The 16,134-nt window shown below is 40.2% G+C and overlaps 1 protein-coding gene across 8 annotated transcripts in view; it reads right to left on the minus strand.

Moving 5' to 3' along the window:
- Window positions 1–16,134, minus strand: part of FRMPD4 (FERM and PDZ domain containing 4) — a 297,809-nt gene that overhangs the window by 98,738 nt on the left and 182,937 nt on the right. For 7 of the 8 annotated variants that reach the window (XM_074534698.1, XM_074534699.1, XM_005493444.4 and 4 more), the window contains one exon: window positions 15,615–15,731. In XM_074534698.1, coding sequence (XP_074390799.1) covers window positions 15,615–15,636 — 22 coding nt within the window. In that variant the 5' untranslated portion in view covers window positions 15,637–15,731. Of the gene's footprint in view, window positions 1–7,269; window positions 7,291–15,614; window positions 15,732–16,134 lie in introns of those variants that run through there. The other variant, XM_026797130.2, reaches the window with a different exon arrangement.

Below are 16,134 nucleotides of genomic sequence, written 5' to 3' on the forward strand. Positions count from 1 at the left end.
TGAACTCCCCCTCTCAAACATGTCTAGCTGCAATAAATAATACTTCCCTATCTCTACAACAGCATTTTCCAGTGACATACTCAAATGATAATACTTGGATTTCTCTCAGCAAATCAGCTAATAAATCAAGATTCCTCTCCACAGTTGTTTGAACAATTACATTTAGATCATTGGAAAGATTTTGTTATTAATCCTTAATCATGTCTTTTTGCAAAGAACACAGAAAAACACAGTAAAATTCAGAGGTCTCCCCTTCCTTTTATGTATGGATAAAGAGCCACTGTAAGAGCTAATTCAAGCTACATTTCTGCAAACCTCACTACAGCCCTCTAGTTTCTGCTTTTTATGAAGTTCTCGATGTTGGTCAGTCCTTTTAACCTTTCCTTACAGATCTGTTGCCTTTTTTGGCAATGTATTTATGGAAGTGGTTATTCAGCTAATTATCCCTTACTTATAACAGTTTTCAGGTGCATGCATATCACTGAAAGATTTGAGACTCTATAAACTAGACTATAAATCCAGATGATTAAAAATGTCTTCCTTAAATATGTAACACACTTTTTGCAATTCTTAGCATCAGCATGGTACAAGTGCTGGAGATGTATTTATGTGTGTATATACATTCATACCTGTCTCCATACTCACACACCACTCTGTGCCATCATGCTGAATCTTGAAACTGAGACTGGAATAAACCACTCCTGGCTTCTGCTGCCTCTCTGTCCTCTACCTTCAAGTTTTTAGCCTGAGAGTCCCCCTAAGCCTCATATAGATCCACATTTAGCTCTCCAGTAAAAACAATGCTCTTCAGATTTATTGAAAGCAGCAGCCATTCTATAATGCAGCCACTAGACTCCTTGCAAGTACTGTCTTGCAAAGCTATCCCAAAACTTTAGAGTAGAAAAGTCAGATGTCAGTAGCAGCGTAGTTGTTGTAGCAGAAAGATCAGTCTGAGTTATAAAACCTGCCTGAGAAACCAAATAAATTTTTAGATTGTCCATGCTAAACTTTATGGTAGCCTAGGAATATCAGACAATCCAAAGAACTTAAAAGCTCATTAGGGAATACAACACTGATTGGTTAGAGCAAACACTTAAGTTTTACTCTTCCATGTAGCAGAAGCATTCAGCATTTGTGCTGTATTCTATACAAATTTAGCCAAACACTTAGCTGAAAATCACTTTCTTATCTTTAATATTTACGTTAAAATATCATTATGACTTTACAATATGGCACAATACTCAGTCTGGCAACATGTGGATAACTTAGCTTTTTAATTTGTCACTGAATGGTACTTATGAAAAAATGCACATTCAGTTCTTAAGCTTAACAGAAATTTGGGGAGGAGAGGGTGACAGTAAATCCCTCCTTAAAAAACTCACTTAATCTTTTCATGCTTTAGATTTGCAACCCATAATGAGAATAAAGTCAGTGTCTTTCTAGCATCTGCTAATTAAAATGTAACCACTTAGTACATGAGGATCCCAATTTTATGCGGCAGATTTCCCGTGCTTCTGTAGTATAAACAAACAAAAGAAACCCCAAACCAACCAAATTAAAAACCTCAAAAACAAACAAACAAAACAACCCCCCACCAAACAAACAAACAAAACCCCAACAAAACAATAAGAAAAAAAAGAACTCCAGTGACCAAAACCCATAATTTTTCGAGCAAATTTCTCTGGAGGTTCCGCCGGTCGATTCTTTAAATGTGAGTTCAAGGTCAAACAACAGCACCATTAAGCTAACTGCTACCTGGCTGTTTCACGTTGACAAATCTTGAGCATGGGCAGTCATGACATCCTTTTTCTCTAAGGCTGGCTGGGATATGCCGGCTCACTCTGAGTACAGCTTGCTGGAAAAGAAGCCTATGGGAAAAATCAAGCCACCCAACCAAACTTTCCCCTCCAAGCAGCTCTCTGTGAAGCCCTGTCCTGTCACTCTCCCTAACAGCACCCAGGCTTTCAGGACGGGGCTCGATTGCCTATGCAAGTCACAGAGGCAGGGCTGAGAAACCAGCTGTGCATCTATTACACATTATGTTCAGGTGATAGGATTCCTCCTTCAGGAGCAGTGTTCCTGAAGGCTCATGCCATGAAAACAGCTGTTTCTATGATCTGCCCATTAGCTTGCACTAGCGTTAATTAATTCTAGTCAGGGAAACTAACAGGGCTGCCTCAGATGGAGCTCGAGTACCCTGATGTTGGGATTTCTCTTACCAGGCACTGTTCAAAGCCTTTTGGAAACTTCTGGCTAGTCATAGTGTGACACTCTGGGGAACCAAATCTTTTTCAAGACATAGCCACAATTTTGGCCTGTTTGAAGGCATTGAAACCCTTACTTCTTTATATGTATATTTTAAATAAAAAGATTCCTGATTGTAAAGTTACAACTTGTCAGTGTGCAACACCATTGCTATGCTTAGTTTCCTTCTCAGATAGATCACTAGCTCAACTTCCATAGGACCCTGTTAAAGGGTAGAATTGCATCTTCTTTGGATGCTGGCAACAGGAATTATGCAACAAAACCTCTAAATGTCATTACTGTGAGCTGCCAAAATCAGCCCCTCATGGCCCAACCCAAAATATCTTTTATCAGTAAGGCTTTTTGCCAAGTCTCCTCTGTCCAGCTCAAGGCACTGACTGGATTAAACAAAACCAATAAAACACAGCAGCAAGAAGAAAACACTGCACAAAAGGGATTATAAGCAGGAACAGAAATATGAACTATCTCTTTAGACCCCAGGTAAAACTGTTGTTCCCACCTGGTCAAGCCTAGAAACTGCATTATCTAAAACAGCAGTCCTCAGAAACTCTCTCTTTATCTTTGAAGTGGTTTCTTACGACACCTCCTCCATAAACTCCTGACTTTCTGGTTTTCCTGAAGTTTCATCAGTGGTTCAGTACTCCTTCCTTCTGCATTTGCTGGATGTTTATGCCAGGAGCTAACTTTACCATGGGCTTCTGCTTTTTTTGAATGGTAAAAGAGTACGGCCATAAACAGACACTCTACACTCATTCCTACCAAATGTGCTTAGTGTTAATCTCTTCCTTTAGGAACGTACCAGTTACCATGACTTTTAGATATATCTGCCATATTTATTATGAATTTTTAACGAAAGTTTTTCATCCCAAGATGCAAAGAGAAAAAGTTGCACCTCAATATGCAAGGAAGGACATTCTAACATAAAGCTGAGTGTCAGACAACTAGGACAATTGAAGCAATGCCTCTTCGTAAGAAAACAGCTAAAAAGCCTGTTACTTTACACACAGAGACCTAAGCTTATGCTTGAATTGAACAGGGAACAAAGACATCCAAGACTTATATGGACTCCCACAATCAAAAGCAGACAACAAAATGTAGCCTGACAGGATAGGTAAATTCTAATTCCAACTGAAGAGGTTCATTTGTGGGTCCATCTTCAACTTGGTCTCATAAAATGTTTTCCAAGTGTCTTATCTGCAAGGGTAGGAAGTCTATCCTGCCACAAAGAATGAGAACAGCATGACTCCAAGACCAACCTCAAACTAGTAAGCACTAGTGGTGGGAAGCATACACCTTTCATTTCAACATACTGTGAGCTCAAAATACTAAAAGAATATTTGGAATGCTGAAGCACTGCAGAGTTTACAAGTGCCTGACACAGGATGAATAGCTACAGCTCACTTCCACTTCCCACATTTTGACAGAAAAGCAACCCTCCTATCAAGGCAGGCTGGGAGAAATGAGATTGTTCAGTCTGGAGAAGAGAAGGCTCCAGGGAGACATTATAGCAGCTTTCCAGTACCTTAAGGGGCCCTATGGGAAAGCTGGAGAAAGATGTTTTACATAGGCTTTCAGTGACAGGATGAGGAGCAATGGTTTTAATCTGAAAGAGGCTAGATTTAGATTAAGAAGAAATTCTTTCCTCTGAGAGCAGTGAGGAACTGGAAGACACAGGTTGCCCAAAGAAGCTTTGGATGCCCCATTGCTGGAAGTTTTCAAGGCCAGGCTGGATGCAGCCCTGAGCAGCTGCACTGGTTGGTCCAGTGAAAGGTGTCCCTGTGCTCACCAGGTGCTTGGAACTGACTGATCTTTAAGGTCCCTTCCAAGTCTTTCTATGTCCCTAGGAACCAAACCAAAAGCCAATCTGAGAAAAGTAAAACAAACCAACCCTAAGCCACATAACTGAAAGCTGAAAACTACACATGCCAGCAGATGGGCATTTCCAGTAGTTTTAATAAATACACACGAAAAAGCTAGGAATAGAGTCAGAGAGAATCAGAAAGATGTTAGGATTGATTAAAACATCATCCTGTGTCTTCACTGAATATTAGTATGGCTATCTGCACGATAACTTTAGAATTACATTTCTCATTAAAAATATTACTTGATAGCAGAGCTGCAAATAACCTTCTCTCCTAAGTGAACCTAAGATCACTTAAAAATTAGAAGAAAAATGGTGTTATTATGCCATTAACTTTTTAAATTATGGCAAGATTTTTCCATGCTATTTGTATCCTAAATAATATGCCTATCCAGGTTTTAATTATGAAGAGCTAAATAAATCCTATGAGCAAATGCTTATTTGTATCTGTCTGCTAAGTTCCTTCTTGTAATTCCATCTAATTACTTCCCCTGTCAAGAAAGTACTGTCTGAAGTCCCAAGATGTCACAGAAGTAGCTCAATGGCTTTCATTTTATGTCTCCCAATGTTCGTTACAGAAAATGTAAATTCATTTGTCTACAGCTGGAAGAGCCAGAAATTTGAAATAATCTCTGCACTGTCAGCAGCTCTTTACCTTACTTGCTTAATCCCTGTTACCATGGAGATATTTAATTGCTCAGCGACACAGTTTGATTGGTTTATTTTAAATTTAAGTTCTTCTGTGGAACGGTCCAGGATTCCAATGAACTTGAGATAAACAGCTTTCAAAATACTGCAGTGAGTCATAATGTTGTCAGTGACTAGATTAATTTGAGTTCAGTTGAAGTATTTCTTTACCTGAATCTTATACATATATGACAACATACAAAATATGAATATTCTTAGAATTATATTTGGGAGCTGAGAATTTTGAGTATAATTAGGCAGTATTTTATTATAAAAAGGGCAATTTAAATGAGAAGTAAAATTCAGTAGACTTTTAGTAGTTTTATCTTGTCTTCCTAAAACAAATTATCTTCCTGTTCTACAGTATCAGTCTAGACAAGAACCTTTCACAGAAGGCTTATACCTGATGTTCTTTACAGAAAAATGTAAATATATTAACATGAGAGAAATTAATCCCACAGGATGAATTAGGCTTCCTGAGTGCTGGCTTTCATATGCATCAGCATGCAGTTCTTTAGTACATGAGTGTCTGCTGGAAATACAGTATTTCCTGACATGGCATAACACATTAAGTAAATAATTTTAAATTCTGTACATTCACCACGATGAACTGGTAAACTTCAACTGTACTATTTAAGCAGCAGAATAGAGTGTGCTGCCTCTCATACCCTTTCTTTTTTTATCCCAGCTCTATCACCCAGCTCCAGCACATTTTTCTCTCAATGTCATAACTGCAGCTCTAGGGGAAATTTTCACAGCCTCTGCTGTGAAAGGTCTCAGTTCCATCACCAAGTATCAGACAGCTTTGCTTTATTTAATTTTTCAAGCTCATGGCTACTAAGGCCCCATGTGCAAGCTGCAGAAAACACCTTTCATGTGTTTCTAGGGCTGTATTCCCCTCCTTATTTTTACATAGCCTGGTTTTATTTCATATCCAGAGTCTCTGTGTTTGCATCAATTGGGATACCAGCATGTGACCCAAGATAAGCCTTAGCTTCTTACAAACCACTACCTCTCTGCCAACCACTTCCATGGCTTTACAGAACCAGAACTTGACACCTTTAATATCAGTTCTGCAGGGACCACACTGTTTTAGGAGAGCCATGCTTGAAAAAACAGACTCCAGAGGGGACTATCATTCTCACACAAACTGTTTACAAGAATTAATTTGTTTTACACTCCAAGGAAGGGTATCTTGGTGTACCAAAGCAATGCTTCTACGAAAGCATTTACATGCTGCAATTCAGTTCACAGATGAGCTGCTGTAATTCCACATGAAACACCTGCCTAGAACACTGTGTACTCCTACAATACTGAGGATTTAATCATTGCACCTCTGTGTTAACGTACTCTGTGATCCTGGGTTAGAGTACTTTGATTTTTATTTATTTTTTTAATACAGGTTCCGCTCCCAAAGTGTCATTCCTTCCTAATCCATCTTCAAACACACAAGAGTAACAGTGCTTAGGATGCAATATTCTCTGATTTTCACGGTGTCCCCATCCAGTTTGTGTTTGGAGAAAACACAGAGGACTAGCTCAGAAACATTGAATTTGCTGTAGCAGAGGCCCACAGTATGATTCCCTGTACTCCACTTAGGTATAATTACATCCAGGCAACCCAAGGCAAATGACTGAGCAAAAACTTTTTCTATTCTGAGGAGTCTCACCCACATTCACACCTTCTTGTATAACCCCCCTGACCTTTCCAGTGTGAGAAATACTCTTGGTTCAGTCAGTGAGGGTTCTATGTGTGTGCAGAGGGGACTCAAAAACTGCAAGCCAGTAGAGAGGGAGGGAGCCACACTGCTGTGACAAGCTCCTGAGTTACAGCACATTAACCAGGTTAGGTACAGCTGCCTTACAATGAAATGAACTCTCTATTTTTCCACGCTGTAGTTAAAATAAGACAACCCCACAAACCGTCATCTCCTTGCTATCATACCCTCCATTATAACAACGATTTATCCCAGCCAGTATTAACATCTCTTTGTCTATCATATTTATGACTGCTGTATTTATGGCTAGAGCAACATCTCTTTGTGAAGGAAGGACAATTGTTAAATCATCCTCTCTCTTCAGGAGGTTGAGCTGATTTTGCAATACTTTCTTTTTCACCATACCCGAGTAGTCTCTAGGCAAACCACTGACATAAACAGGTTGCTATACAATTTTCCTTCCCATCCTTTCTAATTATTCAGGTTTGCTTTAAACAGTCCCTTCCACTTGTGCATTCCTGCTGCTGCTCATCTCGTCTAGACCCACTCCCCCTTCCACCATATGATCCTGTCCTTGAGTAGGTCAAATCCTTAGCAACAAATGTGTATTCAGTCTGAAAGAAGCAGAGTAGCACTCTTTCTCTAATAGCACACTATTCATATCAACCATCCGTATTAGTGACAAGGGAATTTAAAAAAAACACATAAAAGAGATAGAAAAAGCCAAGAATCGCCATACCAATCAGACCTGTTGTCCGCCTGCTCCAGTATTCTTTCTCTGACAGCACTCAGTACCCGCTTCAGAGGAAGGTGCAAGAAACCTTGTAATTATAGAATAACCTGATTAATACAGGAAGTTTCGTCCTAGCCCTAGGCAGTCAGCAGCTGACTCACCCGCTTGTCTGAAACATAAGATTTTATATCTGCTCTAATTTTTTTAATCCTATGTAATTTAATAGTGAAAGTCTTATTACAAATGTACTTTGCAAATGTACATTTCAATCCTATGAAGCATTTTAGCTTCATGTAACCTGTAGCTGAGAGTTCTATTTGCTAATTATATAGGTTGTACTATTTTTATCACTGTTAAACTGCCTGCCATTCAATCTCATTGGATGTCCCTTTTAGGGACTCGGGAATAAGTGGGCCAGAGTGTGATTCCACTGCCTTTTTTCCCCTTGGCATCTCACCTGGGAGCGGAGGTGCCCGGAGAGGCGCACGGCAGTCAGCCTTTGGCTGGGGCACTGAACCAGCGCATGGGCTGCCTGCTCACAGCCCTCACCCGAGGAAAGGTGCCCTGCACAAGGCATGAGTGCCCTCAGGAACAAAGCAGCAGCAGCAGCTGTGCTGCTTGCATTTTTGTGAATATCACATAAATCCCCTGTGAATCCAGTCCACATTGTTTCTGTGCTTAGAGATGAAAGAATGTAATGTGCTCAATAAAGTGCTGTGTAATATCATCCCTACAGGGCAGAAGGTGGCTCCTGTGACTCTAAACTTTCATTATGGCCTTATGTACTATGGTTGTTTTAAGGTAAAATAACAACAGCCTTTTCAAAACCCAGGAAGATGAGCAGCACAGTAACAACAATCAAGGTTTTCATTATATTTTACTTAAAACCATTGATGGTTTTCAGAACCTTCCAACAATACAAACATCTACAGAACATATATACGAGAAGGTTGGGGTAGGCTAGACATAAAAAAAAGAAAATAATGATTTAAAAAATTGCTGAATGGTCTGATCATCTTCTGTGCTTATTTATTTTGAAGTAAAGTGATTTGCAGGCCGTGAGCCTCAGTTTTGCATCTGGTATTAATTATTGGTCCTTAATAAGCAGGATGCTTGATTTATAGGCCTTTAATATAATTAATGATTGTGTTGTGTCATTCCACATTGCTGGCCAGCTATGAGAAGTGGGTGTACAAGCAGGAGCACACAGGCCAGACAGGATGCATCAACAGGCACAGAGGCGAACTTTCAGAAAACACAACTGATTTCCTCTTCTAAGCACAGCAGGCACTAAAAGAATAAGATGAAGACTACTACAGAAAATTTAGGTAAGTATTTGAGTACAGAAGAATACCATAACATTGTTTTATTGCAAAGAAATATTGTACCACGTATGCTTTGAGAATTTAGGATGTTGTGAGCCACAAGAGTTATCAAAGAACACAAACACGTTACCTCTATTTTCTGTACAAGGCCAAAGCTGGCATTTGAGAATTTCATGTTTCAGGAATAGCACAGCTACTAAGCCAAACAAGGACAACCTAAATGTAATGATTTCAGAAGCTGATAGTCATGGAGATTAAATATGCAGGAAAACATACCTTAGAGAAAAGAATTAAGCTTGCCAGATACACCTGGAAGAAATCTAGAATTATTTTTTTATACTAAATACAAAAGCACTAGTGAACAACAAGGAGCTCAGGATATCAAAATATGATGTGCAGATATACAGAATCATTTAGGTTGGAAAAGACCCTCAAGTCCAACCTTTGACTGAGTACCACCTTGTCAACTAGACCTTAGCACTAAGTGCCACCTAGAGTCATTTCTTGAACACCTCCAGGGATGGTGACTCCATCTGGGCATGTTTAACAACCCTTCCCATGAAGAAATTCTTCCTGATGTCCAAGCTGAACCTCCTCTAGTGCAGCTTGAAGCTCTGTCCTCTCTTTCTGTCAGTTGCCTGGGAGAAGAGGCCGACCCTCATCTTGCTGGAACTTTTTTCAGGCAGTTGAGAAGGGCAGTAATGTCTCTCCACAGCCTCCTTTTCTCCAAGTAAACACCCCAGCTTCCTCAGCAGCTCCTCATATGATTCAGTTCTCTAGACCCTTCACCAGCTCTGTTGTCCTTTTCTGCACATGTTCCAGCATCTCAGTGTCTTTCCAGAAGTGAGGAGCCCAGAACTGACCACAGGATTTGAGGTGTGGCCTCACCAGTGGCCAGCGCAGGGGAGCAATTACTTCCCCAGTCCTGTTGGTCCCACTATTTTTGATGCAATCCAGCATGCTGTTGGCCATCACAGCCATCTGGGCACACACCAGCTCATGTTCAGCCTGCTGTCAACCAACACCCTCAGGTTCTTTTCCACTGGCCTGCTTTCCAACCACTCTCCCAAAGCCTGTGGTGCTGCAGGGAGTGTTGTGACTGAAGTTCAGGAGCCAGCAACTTGGACTTGTTCAACTGTCCCTGCCTGACCATCCAGGAGTCACTCTGCCACATTCACACTACCTGAGCTGGGACCAAGGCCCCTTCACAGCTACACACCCCACACTCATCATCAGATGAGGTTTCCTTACCAGCTTGACACCAAGTTTCCCATAGCAGAGTCCCACAGGTCTTGATGCTTAAAATAAAAATCATGCTTAAAAAAAATAAAAATCATGCTTAAAATCATGGTGCAATAATAAAATAACAGCTTGAGCTGGATGCCTCTGAGGAGGGACTCTGAAAAAAGGAAACCTGGGCTTTTATATCCTTACAGTTTTAGCACAGGGAAGGCTGGGATCCTTGGCAATTACCGCGTCTAAGTGTCCCACCTGCCAGCTCCCACCCTAGAGAGCTCAACCTGCAGCCCCCACTGCAGCTGCACACTGAGCTGTCTGCACTGAGTGTATTACTCAACAGAGCCTCACCCACTGACCCAGCCTGTCCAGATCCCCCTGCAGAGTCTCCCAACCCTCCAGCAGATCAGCACTCCTACCCCCACTTGGTGCTGTCCATGAGCACACTGAGGGTACCCTTCAGCCCCTCATCCCTCAATCAAGGCATTAAACAGGACTGGTCCAGTACTGAGCTCTGAGGAGCCCCACCAGTGTCTGGCCTCCAACTGGATGTGATACCTTTTACTACTCTTCTCTGGGCTCAGCCACTCAGCCAGTTTTTAATGCAGCCAAGAGAGCACCTGTCCAAGATGTGGGCTGCCAGCTTTTCCATGAGAATGCCATGGGAGACAATATCAAAGACTTTGTTAAAGTCCAAGTAACCTACATCCTCAGAGTTTCCCTCATCCACTAGGTGGGTCACTTAGTCATTTCAACTGCCCTAGCAACCATGTCAGATTAACATAAACAAAATTCAGAAGGATTTTTGACAAGTAGTACTCTCCCAGTTCTGCTGTGCATTCTGGAGACTACCCATGGTTCAAGCCAAAAAGTAATAATGCTGCAGGCTTTGATCTCTGGGTGTGCTTCCTTTAATTTCTTGTCTGGGATCCCAACTGTTTGCTGAGTTTGTTTCAGACTGGAGCACAGAAGCAAGGTAATATGCACAAAGTACAGATGGTCAGGGACCTTGGAGTCAAATAGGGAGCAAGCCAGTGGAAGTGGAAACACAGACAGACCCCGTCATCCTCTCCCAGGCAATAGCAAGAATAAGTAAACACAATCAATAAAAATAATAAAGCAAAATAAAGTAAACACAACCAATAACACCTCTTGCAAACAAGGATATGGCAACAAATTTACCTAAAAGAGCCCTCTATCTTGAAAATCTAATAACTAACTACACCTTAGTAGAAACCAGTGTTACTTTAAGTTCACATGAGGAGGGCTAGACTTCCTTTCAGCTAATTTTATTTCACATTCTGTGGTCTTTATTTGAATGACAGAAACCAGATCCATGAAAATACCAAAGTATCTCATTCCTTAGGAATTAAACAGTAATAGGGATCAAAAAGGTTTGACTTTTGAAGGCTTCAACTTGCACCATAAAGTGGAGTTGCAGGGCAGCTTAAGACAATACAAATCTGTTACAACCCTGTTCTCAAACCATTCAGGTGGTTTGAGTGTGGCAGCAATGCTCACCACCAGGTAATATCCATGGTCTGAGCAGGAGGCTGGACAGGCTGACCTTCAGAGGATTCTTCCATGCTAAACCATTCTGCAACTTCATCAGACCATGGAAAGGACTGGCTTAGAGCAAAACCAACATAAATGTATTGCTTTCTCCATAAGATTGACTTTTTACTAGCTTTTGCCTGTTTATTTCCCTCTATCAAATTCCCTCTAGATCTGACAAGCAGCAAAATTTCCACAAGGGAAAGGACAAAAATGTTCAGGCCCAAAAATCAGTAAGATCACAGCAGCAGCAAAAATAAGGACCTAAAATTGCTGTGAGTCTCAACCTTTTGTATACAAAATCAGCCAAAACCTTCTGCTCCTTCTGCTCTCTGGAATACTATACTCACACAAAACCATTTTTAATACGTGCCATGCTTGTATTCAAATTAACATTACAGAATTTCTCATAATCATACTACACAGCATATATAATAGATGCAAATAAAACACTTAGGATTTTAAAGTGGGTAAATATAACATATTCAAATTATTTCATATTAAAAGTCCAGTTTAATGCAGCTTGTGGAATACAGAAACATGCTGGGAGAATATTAGATGATTGCTATCCTCCCATACTGAAATGTATTACTTATATTATAATGCTATTTCAAGTAAAAGGGGCAAGTTAAAAGGGAATGGGTGAAGTTCTGAAACCTTTATGTACCATGGCCTAAACTTAAGAAAAAATATTTTAGAGGTTTGCAAAATGACCCTGGCTGTGCCATCTGTACAGAACAGATGAATTGATAGCAACATCTGAAAATATTTTGATAAAAGATTCTTCTCACACTTTTACAAAAGCATTGCCTGGTGATGGAAGCTGCCCCTGATTAGCTCATGTCATAAGGGCTTTCAGAGATTTGAAAGAAATCAAATTTGCTTCAGCAGAAAGAATAAACATCTCTTCCCATTCATGCCTTAAAGCATTTGCTCCAACACATTATAATTACATTTCATTTCACCAGAAGATTCTCCTGGACTCTCTGTTCCTCCCACAATTTCAAAATTACAATATGTCTGCTTGCAGTTGAATGGATATGTACATATGGCACAAAGTAAATTATTTAATTAAAAAGCAGTTAATGTCGCTATGAATTATGTTACTTCCTTGTACAGAACTCACACATACATTTCATTGTGATAATACCTGGTTTATACATCTTTAATCAAAACCAAGCAAAGTATTTGAATTGCTTTTTCTCCTTCAGTGTGATGCAATTTGTTAATTTGCATGGGTATAAAAAGCCTTAGAGACAATAAAAATGCTATCTCACTGATCTCCCTCCTGTCTTTACTGGCATAACAGTCAACAATCATCTCACTATATCATTCCTAAAATCTAGGTGTGAAAACGAAGGAAAGAAAATTAAATTCTGTTTTAATTTATATAGTCTGATGCAGTATTTGCAAAACCAGTTGTTTTGAAAGCCAGAGAGAGCTCCTCTGCCAAATAACAGTCAATGAAAGGACAAATACTATGTACACCTCCACAGAGGAATCACTGGCAAGTCACTGGCTCTATTTAGTCTTCGGTCATTCTTCTCAAACCAAGATCTATCCAATGGAACCACCCAGTCCCATTGCAGCAGCCACCTGGGCTGGTGTTCCCTAGTAATGGTGGATGGCTGCTAGCAGTACATGGCTCCAAACGGTTTCCTGATTCTATCCCGTTTCCAAAAGTACTGGCTTTTAGTGCATTCCTTACATCATTTCATGTAAGATGCATTGCTACTCTGGAAGCACATCAGTGCACGTGCTACAGCCAGTGCTGTTGCTGTGAAGCATTTGGTACTGTAGGAATATGTCCTGTAGGAATGTGTACAATAAACCACACAGTGTGTAGGTATTCACTGTTCACCTTGCACCTGAAACTGCTCAGAGCTTCCAGTGAGTTGGAAAGTCTGGCACAAAACATCAAAGGCTTCTACCATGCCCTTTACCTCTCAGAGCAGACTATTTTTCTCCACGTAGTCTGCTATCCAGAGAAAAATGGAAGACCAGAGCCCAAAAGAGAACGAAAAACAAGCACCTTGCAAGAGCATGAGAAAAAAAACCTAAAACAAGCACCCCAACAACAAAAAAACCATGGGCCTCATGTTACTTAAGGCATAATTTGGCATTCCCTGTTATGGATTTTTTTCCCTAGTTTTCTCAATTTAAGAGAGGAATGTGGCACTTTAAGGTACTAAAAGCCATTAAAAAAACCAAACAAATAATCATTAGCTACAGAGGATTAGTAAACATTCCCAAATTGCAAAATTAATGAGTTCTACTAAGGCACTGTTTTTTCTAAGCTAAAGCTGTTGACAGCTGCACAACAAGTGCAGCATCCCATTATGTGACCAGTGAGGAAAGAGGAGCAATCAAATGTAGCACCTCTCCTCATAATCAGGATATTAATCCTTCAAATGAATCTCATTCACACAGATGAAAACATGCCAACAGTCTGCAGAAAATAAGAATGAGATGTGCAGGTATCCTCATGAACTTGAGTAACAGAAACAAGAGTCTCACAGAGGCTCACCTATACTTCTTGGAAAGCCTCATTAACTCAGGCAGAAAGCCTATGCTAATACAGTTATATTGTGCCTGGCATTCAGCTTCACACTGCCCATCTTTCAGACATCCAAAGCATGACAAATACTTGTCGAAGCAAGAAAACAACATTTCAAAGTCAGCTTCTGAGCCCTCATTAACCCAGAAAATTTGTTCCAATTTGGACAGGTCTGAAATTGCTCTAAATCTTGAAAGCCTTCAGGTCACCAGGCTGCTACAAATCTTGCATTGGCTCCGAAAGCAAATGCCTCCTAGGAAGCCAAGGCATAGCCCGTGGGCAAAAGGGCTAGGGAAGCAAAGCACAGTTACAGGGATCTTCAGCCTTATGCTTTACAATTATTTTTTTGCAGTTGAAGGATCTTGAGAGAATTAAAGACTTTGAACAGTCAATTAAAAATATGTTTGATCCTTCTCCTCCGTGTTAAAAGAGTTCTAATTCTCATCCACGACTTTTTCAAGCACCTGCAAGTTTCTAAATAGGTTGATAAAGACAAAAATTAAATAACAATTTTAAAAGCCAAAACTTCACAAGAACAGAATCAAAATGCTAACCTTAAAAATGAAATGTAAGCTACAGAAAAGAATGCCAAGCAGCCAATGGTTCTGCCAATCCTACCATCACTCCATTTTAGTGAAGAAGTTCCAAAGCTACCTAAGAGTACATTTGCTAGAACAGCAAAATGTGTTTTATCCAAGGCACCTCAGTGATTAAAAAAATAAGTATGCACAGCTTACGATGGGAAAAGAAAAGCCAATTATCTTTACAATTATACCATAAATACTGATATTTATTTTTTTAAACCAGAGCTGAAAACTATGGGAAAGCTAAGAACTAGCATATTTACTATATACAATCCAAACATTCACTTTCTTATTACCAGTATAATGAATATATTAGACAAACCAAAAGACCTCATATTGATGCCTTGGAGGGGCTACCTAAAACAGAGGCTAGACAAAATTAAGTGTATAAAAGTGGGTCTTCATTAAAGGTCTTCAATAGGCGCACCTTGGGCAGTCAAAAGCCTCCAGGGGGCTTTTCTCAAGATGGACAATGGTCACAAGTTAAAAGTTTGGTCTATTTCCATATCAGGGGTTAATCCTCCAATTACAGTTTCAGGTAATGAAGTAATTTACTCCAAGTTTGCCCCCGCCCCTTCACTGTTGTTTACAGTGGGCCTGGGACAATAAAGTGTCCTTGAGTTTCAGGCCTAGAGAGGAATTGCTTTGTCTGAATAAAAGAGGAGAACAGTAGCTGACAGACTTGGAGTTTTAGAGTTACACAACTGAAGCAGTACAGGATCTGAAAAATATAAAAGCTAAATCCTAAGGCATCAACATGTAGGAGAGTTGGAAGTCTCAGTCAGAACTGACCTTCTGCCTCATTCTTTAAACATGGCATTTTTATTTTTTATTCATCTTTTGTTAATGACCTTACTTGTAATTTTCAAAGAATTACAGGTCCTTGTATTACCAACATTCTCTTGAGCAAATGAAATAACCAAGTACCAAAGCAAAGAGCAGAAAGCACAGTCTGAGCTATCCCCGTGCCGTAAATCAAAGCAGTGAACATTAACCGTGTTGGGCTGCAGCAGGAATTAGGATTCCAAGGGGATACAGTTGAGAGCAGGGCTGCAGTGCTGTGCCCCACAGTGCACAGCTCACACTGCCCCTTACCTGATGAAGTAATCTCTTCCATCTCTGTTAGCCGTCATCTCCCATCCATAAGGTGTCCCCTGGTTCAAGCTCCAGGTCCCTGAAGGGTGAGGCCAGCCTGAAGATTTATTCCTGTGGCTGCAGTTTTGGAAAATGTGGAAGGGAAAAGAGAGGGGAAAAAAAGTTATTTCTCTCTTGTACTTCATATGATTCACCTGACATCCAAGTACATTCATAGTTGTGAAATACAGAGTCAAAACCCAGGCAAGGAACAGAGTTTAGCAGATCTATTTACATTTATGATATTCTTTCAGTCACTAGAAAGATAGGCTGTCATTTCTAACAGTCTGAGTTCAGCCCTTTGGTTGGTGAATTTGTCATTCTCCCTCATTCCCACATACACAGTGCTAATTTTCAGTCTTTTTTAATACAAGGAACAGGAGGCATTTTCATTCATCACCATTCCTTGTTCAAATGCCAGCTCTCAGCACAGTTTTAGGGAAAAAAACCAAAATCAAACCAAACCACCCACTGCATCACT

This window comes from Zonotrichia albicollis, chromosome 2, assembly GCF_047830755.1.
Source record: "Zonotrichia albicollis isolate bZonAlb1 chromosome 2, bZonAlb1.hap1, whole genome shotgun sequence".
Taxonomy (NCBI): Eukaryota; Metazoa; Chordata; class Aves; order Passeriformes; family Passerellidae; genus Zonotrichia; species Zonotrichia albicollis.